General features: G+C 42.8%; 1 protein-coding gene across 4 annotated transcripts in view; it reads right to left on the reverse strand.

The window, feature by feature from the left end:
* Positions 1 to 10,436, reverse strand: part of LOC138467995 (proteoglycan 3-like) — a 46,253-nt gene extending 35,817 nt beyond the window's left edge. The window contains exons 1-4 of one of the 4 annotated variants that reach the window (XM_069608354.1): positions 10,331 to 10,384; positions 6,458 to 6,591; positions 4,109 to 4,186; positions 2,233 to 2,459 (exon numbers count right to left, since the gene is read on the reverse strand). In XM_069608354.1, the coding sequence (XP_069464455.1) occupies positions 2,233 to 2,459; positions 4,109 to 4,178 (297 nt within the window). In that variant the 5' untranslated portion in view covers positions 4,179 to 4,186; positions 6,458 to 6,591; positions 10,331 to 10,384. Of the gene's footprint in view, positions 1 to 2,232; positions 2,460 to 4,108; positions 4,187 to 6,411; positions 6,643 to 10,330 lie in introns of those variants that run through there. The other 3 variants (XM_069608352.1, XM_069608353.1, XM_069608355.1) reach the window with 3 other exon arrangements.
* Positions 10,437 to 19,328: the final 8,892 nt, after the last annotated feature.

The raw sequence follows: 19,328 nt of genomic DNA on the forward strand, positions 1-19,328 counted from the left end.
AAATTGACCCCCATAAGCCATGGCAAATGTTCAGCTGGACAATGCACAGAAAGCCCATACTGCTTGTGCCTACCTGCAAGCAAGGATGGATCATTGGTATTGTCTATCATGTAAACAGACTGGGAAGGGGGCGGGACAGATCATTGGAAGGCCCAGTCGGCTTCTGAGTGCTAAGTCTGCCCCTGAAAACTAAACACCCCAATTATTAAACACAGGCATTCCGTAACAGATGAATTTCCTTAGAAAAGCACCAAGGGAATGAAGCAGATACTTTCATAGTTTTATGATGAAACTTGGAAAACAAAAATAAAAAACCCACATACTTTATAATGAAATTTTGAATGAAAAAATGCAAAGAATAAAAACGCCTTGCTCTTCTAAACAAGGCTGCTGCACCTAATCCCTGTAGAGATTGTGAGTACATCCCATTCTCCAGCATATTTGCCGCTAGAGGAAACTGTTTCGAAACATGAGAGGGGATTTATACCCATGTGAAGTCTGACCCAGACCTGGACTGTTGAATAGGGTACAGTTACCTTTGATGTGTTGTTCTGCACAGTGGAGCTATTAAGGACACTGCCTGTGAGCGCACTGAATTGGTTGTGTGTTTGGTTTTGCAGTGCCCATGAGTGGCCATGGGACAGTCTTTAAACCATCTGGAGGAAACTACTGACCCATTAAGTAAGATGTTGGGAATATGGGCGATCATTGTTGAATTTAAGGTCCAGTGTGAATTGCTTCCCCTTTCTGTGCTTTGGGGTGGTATGGGCCGGGCTCAACTTGGGTCTTATACGTGGTGCCTGAGTAATATCTGCCTATAATTGTTCTTATAATGCTTGATGTAATTAAGTATAGCAAGCTAGCAAATACAATTGTTTCAACTGGGGAGTTGGGGTGCAATGTATGGAAATCGTATTGCAATATTCATGTAAACGTGCAAATACAATGCAGGCCACACATGCTTATTGATGTATATTTTTTTTAAAGTCTCTACAACTACTACCATCTCAAGCAGAATTCCATGCACCATGATAAAGGCTTTGCCCTAATACATCATTCTGGCAAACATTAGCCGAAGCTCTAGAAGACGAGACAACACTGTCTTTAGACCTGTTTATAGTGTTTGCTTTTCAATAATAACTAGGGATAGAGGTATATTCAGTTGCCAATATCTACCCTTCTAACGGAATCACACATATTGATGACATTTCAATTGTAAGGGCTGACATGTCTATGCATCCCTAGGTGGACAGCCCAGCCGGTCTTAGGGCCCTGTGTAAACCATTTCTTATCCTTAAGTCCTGCTTATTTGTCTTTTTCATTCACATGTCACTTGGTCCTGGTGATGGTAGCACTCCTTGGTTAGTTTTTGCTTTGAGGTGGTGTTGTTGTGTCAACAATACATTGCCCCCTCAGGTGCTTGTGTAAAGTTCATATATTGTTCATTAGTATTATTTGAATTTGTTTTCAGTGAATATTGAATCACCCAGTGTAACCTTCTCCATTTCTTTTCTTGTGAATTTATTGAGCCTTGTTTATGAAATATCCCTTTGGAAACATACACAACTAGTACCAATTGGCTGTTTAATTAACTTAAATCAGACAGGAACCCCACTTTTCTGTGCGCAGTGATTGCGATCACAGCCAGTTATTAATCAAAATACATAGGGCATCATTACGAGTTGGGCAGTATTCCGGCAGTAAATCCGCTGGAATACTTGCTATAGGAATTACCATTACCACCACATTGTCCAGTGGATTTACCACCAGATTACAATTGGTGTTGGCAGTGTTAGTCCCCATTAATTTGGAGTTCCTAGGACTCCATTTGGGATTTAGGCAGAATTACCATCAGCAATTTTGCCGATTTCTTGGCAGAAAGTGGGATGGTTTACCTCCAGCATGATGTTGGAGGTACATCCCCCACTCCAGGGCCATACTCATAGTATGACGGAGCAGGAAAAGTGGCGGAAATTCCGTTACCGCCACTTTTTTCCCACACCGCCATATTCATAGTGATCCGCATATACTTGGCCCCATATACTTTTCTGGAATGTGAAGTCACTGTGTCTATAACCTCAACTCAGCAATGCTCATCCAATAAAAATGTTTGATTAATGTGGATATCAGATAATTTCCCCACCAATCATCTGAATAATTAAATACACATTAACACCAGACTCAAAACAACTGTTCTAAAAAGCACTTTCCCTGGAACCACCCAGGACTCACCTGAGCCTGCTCAAAGGTGCAGCCAGAAGAGTATAGGATATAGCGGATGGATTTGGAATCTCTGCGTGTTCCGGGAAGTGTGATAGGTATTCCCTCTTTGTCATTCGTACATGCTGCTACTTTATTGGGCATCACGTTGTCTTCTTGGTTAGGGCATTCACAGTTGCTTTTCTCTGGACGTGGATCTCCATTGGCCTGCAGGTATTCTTCATCTTGAGTATCTTCACCTTTAAGTAGAGGACAAGGAGGAGTGAAAATGGACGAAGTATATCAGAGGGCTACAGTAGCTATCACTTATATATTTCTTCGTCTCGTCATATTTGTTACACTGCTTGTGATTGTGAAAAAAGTATATATCTCTGTAGTAGCAGAGATGACAATAAAATCCAACACCTAGATGTGGGACTGCTAAAGTGGCAGTGCCAGGTTGCCACTTCAGAAGAATAGACTGATGGAATGGCCTGAAAGGTTAGAGGCTGGGAACTGCTTATTCTATGCCTAATTTGCAGTTTTGCAACCCCTTCAATGTACCAATATGACTACTGTTTTGTTTATTTACATATAAATACGCATTTGGTGTAAGCTATTTTTAGTAGCTGAATGTGTCTGACTGTTACCAAAGTGATTCCAACATGAAGCAAAATACTATTTTCAATCACTATTATTTTAAAAAGTACAGCTACTTTAACTTTCAAAATGGCCAGCCTCCCCTTTCACACAATGCGACACAGATGTGTACTTTCTGGAACAATATCTGACCTACTTCTGCACAAATGCAGTGGTGGACACAGGTCCTACGAGGCCAATAGCTGCATTTAAACCCACCATACCAAGCGCCTTCTGGAAAATGGGGACATGGACGTTGGGAATTAAACATGTTGAGGCAGGGTGCGTGAAATTAAGGGAAATGTACACGATGTGTGGAGAATAAGTGAGTGACTTAGGAGGCTTATGGAAATCCACTGCCTTTCCATGTAAAATTCAGGCTGGTCCAGCAAAGTGATGCCATAGTACAATCATTACACATGTGGAAGCTTGAGAGCTACCACTTTATGCTGGCCTCACTTCTGGTGGAAGCTGTTACGCCTTTGTGCTGTACATCCTGTTTTTCAAGTGGGCTATTGTTTTTGACATAGAAGTTGGCAGTGAGGTTCTATTAGCAGAATATATTTCTAGAATATAGTTTGCATTCACAGGAAGCTGAAATATATGTATCTGGTTTCATTAAGCGATGTTTGACTCTGCCACCTTCTGGGCACCAGATGACCCTTCATCTGTCAATCCTCCACCAACACACAATTATTCATTCATCCATGCTAGATCACACACCTATCAATTAACACAACAACATGCACTCATCCGCCCTGCCATCACACATATACTTCCATTCACAGCATTACCTTCACCCATATAATCATCTTCATTTATCCAGTCAATCAAACTCAAACATCTATCAAATCACCTACATCAATCCTTTCAAGCAATGTAACCATTCCATCATTCTACACAATTGCATCCATTCAGCCATCATTTCTCCATCTAGTCATCCAATCAGACTCATCCATTTGAACAATGATACTCATCCACTTGAACAATAACATCCATCCATTAACACATCCATCCACATGAATAAAACCACGCGTTGAAACAATTACATATATCGCCCTAATGAGGTCCATCACCCAACTATGCATTCATGCTTCCATCCATCCAACACAAAATAAGTCTTGTCCATCCAGTCATCCCTCCATCCAGTGATAAACACGTTCATCCACCCCAAAAAAGTGTGTCTTTGTCCACGCTTGTTTATGTAACAAAAATGGTTGGATTAATTCTTCCTTATGGTCAGTATGAGCGGAGCGGGAGGATGTCTTACCAGATGCCTCCTTGCTGGTAACTGCACCCAGGAAGAGAACCAACAACAATGACACAGTGACAGCATTCATCTTGTCTTCTGTAGGGGAAGAGAATAAAGGTCCTAAGATGTATAGATGAGAGAATCACCAAGACTATATGCAGACCGCCATTTCGTATCAGTTTACGCCGCAAATCATCAGATTAGACACTAATTTGAACATCATCCCGAATTCTGCTGTCATTTTGGCAGTGGTGGTTTTGCTCATACTCTTTAAAATAAAATGTGTCTGAATCCATCAATATCTATTTCTGTCACCAGGTGCCTCTGAACATTGTTACATGATATCTTCTGTACCATTCAACACATTCCTGGGCTTGGGTCACGTTTAGTGGTTCGATTTATTTCCACCTGTTCGGTTACAGTAGAACATGTGAAACACTGTATGCAGAGTGCAGATTTTACTTCAGCTTGTATTTCAAATGTTTTTTTTTAATCTACTATGCATTGAATATCTTGATTAAATGTTCCTTGATTGTAGGATAATGGTTTATGTATACATATAAATCACTGCTTTGTCGTAACTGGTAAGCCTATATCCAGTATGAGACCAACCCAGGAGAAGATGCAGTTCCTGAATTGTTTTCAGTTCATTGCACCTTAAATACATAATTGCCCAGGACAACAGACTCCATATGCTGTTGAGGATGACACTGTTTTACTTCAAGACATATTCATTAATTCAATGCAGCATCCCTCTATCCTTCCTCTAGTTCTACGCCAAGATCTCCCACCACTCCTGACTCTGCCTAGCCTGCGCCTACCAAGATGTTCTTGATTGAATTTGTACAGTTTTATAAATCTTGGGCAAAGCCCACATGGGCATCATGATCCTTTACATAGAAAAGAAACAGTCCCCAGTTATAGGAATGTCTTTCATGCTGATGTCCAGCAACATAGTCTGCCAGTACTCCAACAATCAAGTTATTATATAAAATGAACTAGATAATGATCGTATTTACTAGACATTAATCTATACAAAGGCCCAAAACAAGTCAGTGAGGGCAAAGGGGAACTTTATTCTTATCACGTAGGTGCCTGGTTCGGAGGGCTGCAGGGTAGAAGCCAAGGTTTCTTAACCTTGGCTTCTAAAGAGGGTTTGATGGATTGGGAAAAGGTCGGCACCATTCACCCAACATAGATTTAGGGGCATTGCAGGAAGTCTCAGGAGGATAGATTCGAACTACCATTGTGCAGAGATAAGCGGTGGAAAGGGGCATAATCATACTCGTCGTTGTGTTCGCTGCCTTCTAATTTCTGCCTGTTCCTAGCATTCGCTTGTTTATGAGTAGTTTACACCTAGAATGCTTCTTCTCCAATCACTTCCAACACTACCATTTTTATTGCATATTTACCTTTGTACTGTAATTCTTAATTGGTGAATTACATGTAAACTATTTGTTAGGGAGTAATTTGCACTGTATATCTATATTTCTTTTTATTTCAGGGACGTTACAATTTGAAAGACAACAATCTATTTCGCAGAAAAAGACGCCACAGCTTTGCAGGTGCAGTTTAAGAGCAGTCATTCAAATCTAAAATGGGAACATGACCATAAACCACACATTTCTTCCTTGACACCCTGAGATGCTGCAGGGGTCAAACTGTACTTATACCCTTGGGTAACCTGTAATAAACACTGTAAAGTAGAAGATTGTTCTGCTCCGGTATCAGTGTAAACCTAACCATTTACAGTATTTTAGGCTCCACCACTTGAGCCCAAAGCAGAGCCTTCAAACTGAAGATTGCTGAACTTAACTTGATTAATATGAAGTTGATACATGATTAGTACATTTCAGGAAGCAACAAGTAGCACATCACATTAGAAGTCTGCAACGTGTGACTCTTCAGATGATTTGACTATGACTCCCATATTCACTTATCATTGACTATGCTGGCTCGGGCCGAGGAAAGTTGTAGTTGAAAACATCTGCAGAGTCAAATGTGTCAGAAACTTGCATTAGAAGCAGTGGTCACTGCAGAGTCAACAGGGGCTGAGGAGAGAAGACAATAGCCTTAAAGTGAGGAGGTCAATGTTGGCAGGCCAACAGGAAGGATTAACCAGAAAGGGGTTTTCCTCTCAGAGCTCCACCGCAGGCTACATATAACAAGTCAAGTGGCTTAGCAAGGAGAACCTTTGCGGCAGAGCAGGAAACATCATGATGCAGACAAGTAAGGGAGGAACCTCCAGCTCAGGCAGGAAAAGGGAGAAAGGGGAACACTCTACACCCAGACAGCTCTGCTGAGGATTATGGGGGACGTACCAGTACACTTTCAAGCCGCAGAGAAGTGGGTATTCCAAGGACGTACCAGTACACTTTCAAGCCGCAGAGAAGTGGGGATTCCAAGCAGAAGGATAAACAACTTGAGTATCGAGTCAAGATGGAGTCGCAGCTCAGACAGCTCAAGATGCAGCAGCCTTTGACAGTTGAGAAGCTGAAGGGCTGTGATGAGGAGATGTAGAGTCAATTATGGAGGTAGAGCAGCATCATCATCTAATAGAGTGGGACAGGCACTAAGTTATAATGTCACACCTAACGCTCCAGTGGAGCAGCAACTGAAGCTTGATCATGCGTGAAACTAGCAAGGTTACGTTGAAACTAGTATATAATTATGCCTGCTAAGTAAGGGACCAAAACAATAATGGAGAGAACTGACAATAAAACAATAGAAAACCCTGTTGCAGTTGGTAATAACGAAAGTACAGCATGCACACACACCTAAATCTCCTCTCGCATGTGATGGTGACCATTTAGAGAACTGCATTGACATGCCTCCTTAATGGCTCTGGCCGTACTACATGAGCTGAGATTGTGATGACTGAAGCTAATCCTTCCATCCTATCAACTGGAAGTCTCTAGCCGAATAGGACAACAGAGGAGATCTATGGAGTTTCTGGAGTGACTACACTTTTGATGAAGGTTCAAACTTTCCATTACTATACTTGTCATGCAAAAGTTAAAAAAAAAACATATTTTTTGGTTGGAGATTATTAACTCCATTCTTTTTATGCTATTAATACAATCTTTCAGTCATGAAATAAGGTTTCAATGCAAATTGCTTTTTATTCTGGTGGTAGCAGCCATATTATGTCAGAAGATAAAAACAGACTCTAGTGGATGATTCAGGGAATGCTTGACAAAAGGTGTACCTTAGTAGACAGCATCGCCATACTATCTCCTAGGTGACACTACCCCTCATATGTCTCTGGAAGTGTTTTGTGAAACATCCCCAACATACAGGTCCATTGTTATTGAGCTCTCCAGGGGGAACACAAACAAAGAGTACAGTGATTCTTGAATAGTGGAACTGTGGATTTCTTTGACAACAAAGGCATCCACGCAAAAGGAAGAACACAATCCAGGAGTAACACGTTACTCACTTAGTTCCTGAGTTCATGTAAGGTAACTTAAGCGTCTATAGAAATAAAGTGGAGACACTGCCACACAAAGTCTCTGTATCCAGCATTAGAATGTTGCTTAGCACCCAAGTTCCAGGGGGGTATATTTTGTTTCAAGCTCAGAGAATATGAATGAGGTGGATAATTTCTATCAACATATTAAGATAGTTGGAATGTTGCTGGCTTTGGGTGCTAGAAGAGAGCCCATGAGCCAAATGGAACTATAAATAGCTGCTGTTTTTGGCTAAGCTATGCTTGGTTTTGGTTGAACTCTTTAACTGGATCTAGATGATCCATGCTGTAGTCCAGTTTCTAAGTCTCTGATGATGGTATGTGTCTATTGGATATGAGTGCTGGCGTCTTCTTAGGGAATTGTGTACTGTTGGTTCTCTGTTTTGATGTGTCTGTATTTGTACCACTGTTTTTGAATACTTGTCTGTGTGGTGTCACCTGCTGCTGTGGATAGACATGTGCCTGTGTACCTGTGCTAAAAGTGCTTCCCTGCTAAGGCCTTTCTCTGGAGGAGATTTGAGAGGAGTGGGTTTTTGTATTTGTGTGTATGCATTTTCATTTATTTTCTTGTAATCTGTGTGTATTTTAGTGTTGATTTGTGTGGTAATCTCATTGTGCATAATAGTTTGCCTTTGTCTCCTTTCATCTAATTTCTGTGCATAACAATGCAGTAGTCTTGACTGAGCAAATGCTGATGAACTAGAGTATTATCATTAATATATGAGATGCTTATTCTTGCCTTTGTGTGAAATTGTTTCTGTGGTTTTCCCTGTAAATGTGTGTGTGTCTTGTGTGTGGGTTTGTGTGTATGTATTGATGAGTGTGAATCTGTATGACTGTGGACCTGTGACTTCCTCTACCCATGCAAGTTGGAGAATCAGTGCCTCTACGTGTGTCGTCTTTTTGGGGCTGTGTATGCCTGTGTTCCTTCAAAGATGAGTTGAGAAAGTTCGCATGTCTGTTTAGTTTTATAGCTATAGCTATTTTCCTTTACCCAGCGTGCATGTGTAAATGTAATTCTGTTACATCTGGTTGATGTCTGCATATGTGCCTGTGGAGAGATTGGCATATGTATTTCTGTCCATATGTGTGTGGGCGAGGGGTTTCTGTCTTTGCGTGGGTAGTCTTTTGCCTTTGTCTGTTTTGCAAATTTTGCCAGTTTCTTGGTGTGTGACTTTGCCTCTTTGCATATGTATTTGTTGTGTGTGTTGGTGTCTTTGAGTAGATCGCAGTCTTTTCATTAATGTAGTGGTGGGTTTATTTTATCTCCCCTCTGTCACTGAGAATGGCTGCCTGGTCCTTCAAGAGTCCAATAAGATCCTGGCCTCCTGCCCAATCACCCCCACCATTCCCCCTGCACTGCCCACTGGGCGCTCACCCACCTGTTGGGTGGTCTTCCTCCGCTATGCACTTACCTGTTGGGTGGTAGACCTCCCTCCTCGCCTGGCATGTTTCTGCCCATCCACTTACCTGATGCCTCCCCAATGGGCACCTCTGGCACTTCCTCCCCTAGAGGAACCGTATAGCACTTACCCCACCCCACCTCCTCTTTTCTTTTTGTTTTCACTGCACTTGCAGTCTCTGAATGTCACAAGGCCTTGTATGACCTTTGTTCCATGTATGTATTAATTTGTCATTTTTATTGTTTATTTGCTCCTATGTTCCCTTCCCTTGTGCCTTGTGGAGAGTTGAAGCACTGGGCCTCATAATAATTATGGCAGTATTGGAACAACGGTGCCGGTAAGCTCCCAGCACCGTTGTTACCGTACCTCCATACTAAGAGTTCTGCGAGAGGGTGCATTTCTGCCCGCCAGGTCTGACCTGGCAGGCGGAATGGCACCCGCTCGCAGACCATGACGGTATACCGGCACCGTTGTTAACGGTGCTGGTGCTACCGTCCTCCCCATTCCCATTGAGTCCTATTGCACTCAATCGGAATGGGTAATATTTTTTTTCTGCCACCTGGCTGGAGGGACTGCCGGGGCTGTAATGCCCTGGTGATTCCACATTGCCAGGCGCCAGAAAAAATATGACTCGGGTGGAAGCCGTGGCATTTTTTCCCGGCACGGCTACCGCCGGACTAATAATGAGCCCCATTGTCTTGTTGTATAAGTGCCTTATAAATATCCAATAAATAAATAAATAAAGTATGCGCCATCTTGGATGTCTGCTACTATAATCATATTTACGCATTAGTAGTAATATATCTTGGCTTGTGTTAGAGAATGTATTTGATTGTGCCCTCTCTCGGCCTGCATATCTGTGTGGTTCTCTTACATAAGCTTTGGATGAGTGCTCTTTCTCTTTGCTGAGATGTCTCTAATAAATAACAAAAGCTGTCAGTTGACAAACTCATCAACACAGTCCTGCCCCTGCACCACTCTCATGCTCAGTTTCTCATCACCCTCATCCTACACTCAATTATCCTCAACTCCAAACCTGCCCCACCAAAATATTAATCGCCCAGTCCCCAATCACATTTTTTCTCCTGCACAATCAGAAACCACTTCCCTCTGCTCGGATTCTTGTAGCTTGCATTCATCTCTCATGACATTGCAACTTAAACTCCCACCAACCACTTTTAGAAACAAATGTCACTTCTTCTTTACATCTTCCCACTTCATCATTTCCTCACTATCTCCTTTATTATCTGAACCCCGTTTTAAATGCATCACATCTCTCCATCCACACCTGATGACCTGGGTACATGTTGGGACCGTTGCAGGAGGGGCCAGACCGCCCCAGTGGCTGATAATACACCGCTCACTCACCTGCTATCGAAGCCTGCTCTCAGATCTGTGTCGCACGGCCTGGCCTTGCTTGACATGCATCGCTTTATATTATATATTTTAGGGAAGTGGAGATAAAGCAACTGGGTATGGGGTGAAGAGATAATGGCAGATCACATGCGCCCACTGTGCCAATACCTCCCTCTAACGACTAAAGATGTTATCCGAGTGTTCCTCTCACAGGGGTTCGGAAACACTCGCTTCAAGCGCGCATTTTCCCTCTCTTTCACCAGTTTTCTTTTTTTTAAATCCGCCTCCCCATGTTCTGCCGTCCTTTTTGTAGTTTTCCGTTCCCCTTCTGCCGTCAGTATTTCTCCCACTCTTTCTGCAAATGGGTAAAGTCTTTCCTTTCCCCTGTCTCACATCCCTTTAATTAGTGACCCCACTTTTCTACGTGTCATCCTCTCGTTGAACCTTTCACATATCCCTACTTCTCTTTTATCCATTCACCATTATTCTTGTGCCATCTCACAATCAGGTAACATGTTCTCTAATTACTACTTATTTCCCCACCACCATCACCCTTGCCTCTCTTTTGCTCACCTAATTTTTCCTCTTTCCCTCACATCGCAAATGTAACTCCTTAACTGCTGAGAGTTTTGCCTCCCAATGCTGAGACCTGTTATGGACATTTTGATATGTCAGCATTCAATCCCTTGTAACTGCTTTGTTACAAGTGATGTCCCGGCCACATTTGCATCCTTTTCTTCCCACATCTAGGCCGTCATAAGGATTTTTGTTTGCTGTAAGGGGGTGTGAAATAATAAACAAAATTACCAAATGTTGTGTTTTTTCGTACATTTCTTGTAAGAGCTCGGAACAAAAGGTTTATATTTCTGAATTCACCATTTTAGAAGCTTTCAAGAACAGGTTGAGTGGAAACAACAACAAAAATAAATTCATAAAGTTACCATCAGTTTTGTGATAGGTGTGTGATTTCTCCCTTTTTTTAAATAGGACATGCTTGCACGGAATGGAAGTGGAGGGTAGGCAAGCTCAATGGGAACACAGAAACGCACACATTCCTGAAAAGTAGACAGAATTCCAAGTTCAGGAAGGGGTCATTTGTGCAGGTCAGTCAACAACTATGTACCTGAAATTTTCATAGTTTGGGTGCAAATTGGAAAAGTGACAGATAAAAAGAGTATGTGTCGGACATGTTTGCACTTGTAAGGTAATGGCTTCTGTGAATATTGAGAAAAGCAATGCACCACTACATTCCCCCAACTCTAGTTAGGAAATCACACATTTTTCGTAATGTTTCACAAAACAAGCAATACCACGAGCCAAAAACAGAGTCATGGTACACAGGATGTTTATGTTGATGGTCTAAACAGATGTACTTAGCATTTGAAAATGAATGTGGTGAAGAATTGATAATGATGTGTTAATTTATAAAGCTCCTTAATCCAAAGCACTTTACAAAGCACATATTTACATACAATATCACCCAACCAAAATTGATACTAGTTTATTAACCTCGGAAGGATGAAAGGCTGAGTTGGCCTTGCCAGGATTCGAACCTACGACCTGCAGATCATGCTCAGATCACAGCAGCGAGCGCTGAACCCACTGAGCTATCTTACTGGCTATATATAAGAGTTGCATGCATACCTTTTTTATAAGAGCACAGGCAGAACTTTTGAAGGATATCTGAAATGCGCAAATTACAAAAGCGCACAGTGCCCAATGCAGCAACTAAATGTAGGCCTCATTTGGGAAATGAAAGGGTTGGGTAACAAGCCGCAGTAGGAAATGTATGAAAATGTTATCACAACCAGGAGAAAACAACAAATGTTCTACATTCCCATAGGTGTCCTGATGAAAATGGTAATTCACATGTGTGGGTGCACTGAACTGGCACAAAGGGAAAAGGCTAAACCATAGGTACATCAAAGGCCCTTGGGAAGACTGGGTTTGGCTTTGTCGACAGATTTGGTTCTAGGGTATCGCAGCCACCACCAATGAAAACAGGGAACCCCTTGCATTTCTGAAAAGAAGACACCCATGGGAATGCATAGAGGTCTGACGACTTGCGTGAATTGCCCTAGAATGTATTACCAAAAAGGCCCAGCAAAGTCCAAAATGTATGGAAAAAAAACTATTTTGAGATATTCTGCCAACAGTAAACCACCAAAACACCCGCTGTACAACAACAAATCTCCTACCTTCCCACATTCCTATAGGTGTCCTGATGAAAACAGTACCTTAAATGTGTGGGTGCACTGCACTGGGCACAAAGCGAAAAGGCTAAATGACTGGTACACCAAAGGACCTGGGAAAACCAAATCTTTACTGTATTTGGCATTGTGGACAACCCACGTATTTGGGCCTGGAGTATCGCAGCCACCAAGCAACACAGGGAACCCCATGAATTTCTGAAAAGAAGACACCTGTGGGGATCAAACGAGGTCTCAATGGCGTGAATCGCGTGACAATTTATTACCCACAAGGCCTAGCAAAGCCAAAATGTAGTGAACAAACACAATTTTGAGATATTTGCCACCAGGAAACAACTGAAACACGTGGGCAACAACACATGTCCTATCCTTTAACATTCCCGCAAGTGTCCCAACAAAAACGGTACCTCACAAGTATGGGTGCACTGACCTGGGGGAAAATGGTAAAGGCTAAACCACTAGTTTACCAAAGAACCTGGGAAAACCACATTTTTACTGTATTTGGCTCTGGAAAACGCATGGATTTGGGCCTGGGGTGCCGCAAACACCAAGGCAAACAGGGAACACCATGCATTTCTGAAAAGAAGACACACGTGGGAATGAAACGAGGTCTCACTTGCGTGAATCGCATGATAATTTATTAACTACAAGGCCTGGCAAATTCCAAAATTCTGACATATTTGCCACTAGGAAACCACCTAAACACGTGGGCACCAACACATGTCCTACCTTCCCACTTTACCACAGGTGTCCAGACAAAAAAGGTACCTCACATGTGTGGGTTCACTTACCTGGGCACAAAGGGAAAACACAATACTACTGGTACACAAAAGGGCCTGGGAAGACCACATCTCTACTGTCTTTGGTCTTGTGGGCAATCCAGAGATTTGGGCCTGTGGTGTCACAGCCCCCGAAGGAAAGCAGAGAACCCATTCAGTTCTGAAATGAAGACACAAGTGGGAATCCAAAGAGATCTGACTTTCATGAATAACCCTAGAATTTGTTACCCACAAGTCCCAACAAAGTCCAGGAAGTAGGGGGGAAAACACAATTTTGAGACATTTACCACCAAGAAACCTCAGAAACACCCAGGCAACAACTCATGTCCTCATGTCCTACCAGGTTCACACAGTTGTCCCAATGAAAACGGTATCTCACATGTGTGGGTGCAGTGACCTGGGCGCAAAGCAAAAAGGGTTAACCACTGGGACACCAAATGACCTGGGAAGATCACATTTTTACTGTATTTGGCTTTGTGGACAACCAACAGATTTGGGCCATGGGTGTTGCAGCAACCAAAGAAAACAGGGAATCCTATGTGTTTCTCAAAAGAAGACACATGTGGGAATTCAACGAGGTCTCATATTTGCTTGAATCGTGGGGCAATTTATTTCCCACAAGGCTCAGCAAAGTCCTAAATGTAGAAACAAAACACAATTGTGAGACATTTGCCACCCGGAAACCACCGAAACACATGGGAACCAACACATGTCCTACCTTCCAACATTCCCATAGGTTTCCCAATAAAAACGGTACCTCACATGTGTGGGTGCACTTACCTGGGCGCAAACAGAAAAGGCTAAACCACTAGTACACCGAAGCCCCTTGGAAGACCACATTTCTACTCTATTTGGACCTGTAGACAACCCACAAATTTGGGCCTGGGGTGTTGCAGCCACCAAGGAAAACAGTGAACGCCATGCCTTTCTGAAAAGAAGACAACCATGGGAATCCAAAGAGGTCTGACTTCCGTGAATCGCCCTAGAACTTATTAACCACAAGGCCCAGCAAAGTCCAAAATGTATGGAAAAAAACACAACTATGAGACAGTTGCTACCAGAAAACCACCAAACCGCCCGGGCAACAACACATGTTGCCCTACCTTTCCACGTTCCCACATGTGTCCCAATCAATGAAAATGGTACCTCACATGTGTGGGTGCACTGACCTGGGTGAAAAGGGAAAAATGCTAAACCACTGGTACACCAAATGACCTAACAAAAACTCATTTGTACTGTTTTTAGTCTTGTGGACAACCCACGGATTTGGGCCTTGAGTGTCGCAACCACCAAGGAACACAGGGAACCCTATGCATTTCTGAAAAGAAAACACCTGTGGGAGTCAAACGAGATCTCACTTGTGTGAATCGCATGACAATTTATTACCTACAAGGCACTGCAAATTCCAAAATGTAGGGGAAAAAAACACAATTTTGAGATATTTGCCACCAGGATACAACTGAAACATGTGGGCAACAACACATGTCCTATCTTTTAACATTCCCACAAATGTCCTGCCAAAAACGGTACCTCACAAGTATGGGTGCACTGACCTGGGCGCAAAGGGAAAAGGTTAAATCATGGGTGCACCAAAGGCAGTGGGAAGAACACATTTTTACTGTATTTGCTCTTGTGCACAACCCACAGATTTGGGCCTGGGGTGTTGCAGCCACCAAGGAAAACAGGGAACCCCATTCATTTCTGAAAAGAATGCACCAGTGGGAATGGAAATAGGTCTGACTGTGTGAATCGCTTTAGAATGTATTACCCACAAGGCCTAGCAAAGTCCAAAATGTAGGGGGAAAAACACAATTTTGAGACATTTACCACCAGGTAACCCCCGAAATAGCCAGGCACCAACATATGTCCTGCCTTCCCATGTTCCCACAGGTGTCCCGACAAAAACAGTACCTCACGTGTGTGGGTGCAATTTTTAAGGCACAAAGGGAAAATGCTAAAACGCTAGTACATCAAAAGGCCTGGGAAGGACACCTTTTTACTCTATTTGGCCTTGTGGACAACCCACAGATTTGGGCCTGGGGTGTCACAGTCACCAAGGAAATCAGAGAATGACATGCATTTCAGAAAAGAAGACACCCGTGGGAATCCAACGAGGTCTCACTTGCATGAATCACATGACAGTTTATTACCCACAAGGCCTGGCAAATTCCAAAATGTAGGGAAAAATAAACAATTCTGACATATTTGCCACCAGGAAACCACCAAAACATTAGGGCAACAACACATTTCCTACCTTCCCACGTTCCCACTGGTGTCCGGATGAAAACGGTTCCTCACATGTGTGGGTGCCCTTACCTAGGCACAAAGGGAAACCGATATACCACAGGTAAACCAAAGGGCCAGGGAAAGCCACATTTGTATTGTATTTGGTCTTGTGGCCAATCCACCTATTTGGGGCTGGGGTGAAACAGCCCCCAAGGAAAACAGGGAATCCATGCAGTTCTGAAATGGAGACACCAGTGGGACTCAAAAGAGATCTGACATTTACCGCCAGGAAACCTCGGAAACACCTCAGCAACAACACATGTCCTACCTTTCCACGTTCCCACAGGTGTCCCGACAAAAACGGTACCTCACATGTGTGGGTGCACTTACCTGGGTGCAAAGGGAAAACACTAAACCACTTTTATATCAAAGGGCCTGGAAAGTCCAAATTTTCACTGTATTTGCAAGGAAACCAGTGTTTTTACGTGTCTGTATTGCTCTTCTCTAATAAGTGCACGGAACTACCATAAATCGCCAATGCAATTATACAGCAAATACTTCAACCCAAAAACAGACAGACACAATAACTCACAGCCACGCACGATTTAGAAGATAATCAGCTCTTTACAGCTATTTATTCAAAGATTACAAGTACATAAAAATGACTCATAAAACTAACATGGACATAGATCACAGAAAAAGTAAAGAAGTCAAAGAAAGAATACATCACCGTGAGCGTATTATCATTCGTCATCTCGCCCATTTGCGGCTGGAAGACCCCGAGGACAGCCAGGACGAGAGTGCCACAGCTCACAGGAAGGCCAGACAGAGCGTCCTTCTCTGGCTGAAGTCTCACCTGACCCCTCCAGGTTTCCGCCTACATAGGCACTCCAAAAAAAGGAGTTAATTCTCGAACCTTCTGGAATTGCATCTGCGCAGTTGAGGGACAGCCGTCGGTTGCCAGCTGGGTCAATTCGAGAGCTCCCCCCCAAGGAATGCAGGGCCTCCCTGCTCTAAAATCATGCTCCACGGAGAACAGTAGCAAGTCATAACAACGTTAGCTTTTCGCAGCAGAAATGGCCTTGACTGCATACCAAGTTTGAAAAAGCATGTTTGTCTCAGCACTGTGAATCTAACACTTCAGCAAAATGTGTGCAGCCTTTCACTGCGGAGTGAAGTAAATATCCAACATGGCTGCGAGCACTCCCAGAATGCAATGCATCTGCGCCATTTTGAACTAAGCATAAACTAAGCAGAACAGTGTCTAGGCTGGAATATATTGTACAGCCATCCTGGACATGTTTTCTTATTGTGGAATGGCATTTTTAAATTTCAAGCTCAACAGGAGTATGCTCTTATTTGGGGATACTAGAGAAATGTGCATTTGTAAACAGCTGAGCAGATGTCCAGTGTGAGCAGCCATTTAAATGATATTCCCTGTCTGAGGTGCTGTGCTGAATGATGGTTCCAGGATGTGCATAGTGGCCAGATGTCTCTTCTATGTGCTGAACCGGCATATGGAATGAGCTGAAGTTTAGGATTGAAAATGGCTAATAAATGTGGTTTATTCAGCTGCTGCATAAAGGGATTTTGAGAATAAGCATTGTGAATGTTAAAATATTTTGTGAGGATTATGGGTAAATGCAAATGAAACTCGTGTCCCTCTGAAAACATGTGTGTGCTGAAATGAGGTGTTTTATTGCTGGAGGCTGCTTATCTGCTTATCTACAGGGAACATTGATGCTCATAAGAGGGTGTTTTAAACTTAGCAGGGGATTGTGGTTAACGTTTGAAAGATTCCAATCTTTCAGAAAGTGATATAGAATTGTAATTATTGGCATCTTTTTATGTGGGGCAACACTCACTGAGATAGGAGGGACTGTGAAATCAACATTGACCCTGAATTATCACCTTATATGACTGGACTGACTGCTCAGCTCCTTGTCAGAGCACCTACTACACCATGCATGGTGCAACGCTCTTGAGTCCATTTTGTAGAATGATTGCCACTGCAGTGCTTCCCTCATCTCCTGCCACTCCCTATCATGTACCCTCTTTTGCTGCACCCACCTCAAGTTGCCTGTTCCTGCACCGCTCTGTGCTCGCTCTGGCTTCCCTTCTTTTGCCTCCTTGCCCCCACCACTGGCACTTCCAACACTGTGACATCAAAAAACATACCAACCGCCATGAATTCTAATTGGCACACACGATTCTTCTGCTACGACTACCCACACTTTCCCGCCATCTCTTCATCCCATCTGTTTCATCTCCAGTGTACACACCCTTACATCTCACTGCAAATACCTATCTCTGTTCCCTTGGCTGTTCCTCTGTTCGCTTACCATTGCCTGGCTCATGAAACATTACTTATTTACTTCGGTTGTAAGTCATGCGCTTGCCGGATCGCCCTGGCGATAGTTTACATCTCTTTAATTGATTCTTATCAAAGCACCAGGTTTGACTAAATGCAGGATATGTGGATCTGCATCTATGTGGCCACCACTCCCTTGCTTTTTCAGTACTCTCAGATGTCCAGTGAATACTCCAGGACATGTTGAGGAGTAAAGACTGAGGCTGTAACCTACCATCGTATTGTAACATTATCTTTTCTTAGCATGTGATAACCTCATCGGGGAGAGGTGATACTGATAATTTCTCAGGGTACATGGATAGCCCTCTTGGCGTGTATTGGTGACAGAAACATCGACAGGCCATTGATGCCTCTTAGCATGCTAAAGGTTACTGACTAAAGTAATTTCCTTAGCAAGAATGAACATTTCCCACAAAGGGGGAACTCTCGTCTCCTGCACACTATCTATGGCTGAAGACAGCCAAGTATTCAAGAAGAAAGAATCAACAAGTTCAATCGGTTCCATGTCTTAAAATCATGCCAAAAATGGCTGTGCATACAATTATTGCATCAAAAATGCTGTGGTTTTGCCGCCACAATCATGTAAAAGATACGGGGGACACCCCTGCTACCCCGCTCCTCTTAAATGGTTTAATGGGGTACACCTTTACCGGGTCAAACCACAGCATTTTTGCCGCAATTTTATTACCTGATACCGTTCAATCGAGGTTGATTTAAATAGAGATAGTTATAAGGGAAAGCAATTTCATTACATATCAAGGTAATGGTGCATGATGAATCATATCTCAATATATGTTAAGAAAAAGGGTTTTGTACACAAGGTACTGTGGTTTCCACATGTTGTTCTTTTAATCAGATGCCCAATGTGTTTCAAGCAAGAATGCTCTTCATCAGGGCTTCAAATGTATGATGTGTAACTGTAACCTATATTGAGATATGATTCTTCATGCACAATTAACTTGATATGTAATGACATTGTTTTTCCTTTAATTATCTCTATTTAAGTCAACCTCGATTGAACTTGTTGATAGTTTCTTCTTGAATACTTGGCTCTCCCCAACTGTAGATAGTGTGCAGGGGACATGAGTTCCTCCATTGTGGGAACTTTCCCTTCTTGCTTTGCGTCTATCCAAAATGCCAGGACGATCCAAATGCCAAGACTGTTTCATTGTCCCCTGCCCTTAAAACTTTACACTATGGATCCTTAGACCTATAACTTTCCCAAACATTGAGTTTACCTTCAATACAGTAAGGTGTGCGGTGCACACTATCCTCTTTAAAGTAATTTCTTTGACAGTACACCCCATGCAAGCAACTGTTCCTTGGGTCTTAAGCTGCACCCGCAGCCCGCATTGGCAATCTCCCCTCAATCATAGATTGTTCTGATCAATACACTAAATACGGATGTATGTCTTTACTTACAC

The sequence above is a fragment of the Ambystoma mexicanum genome, chromosome 4q (assembly GCF_040938575.1).
Source record: "Ambystoma mexicanum isolate Mex_15411 chromosome 4q, UKY_AmexF1_1, whole genome shotgun sequence".
NCBI classification, from domain to species: Eukaryota; Metazoa; Chordata; class Amphibia; order Caudata; family Ambystomatidae; genus Ambystoma; species Ambystoma mexicanum.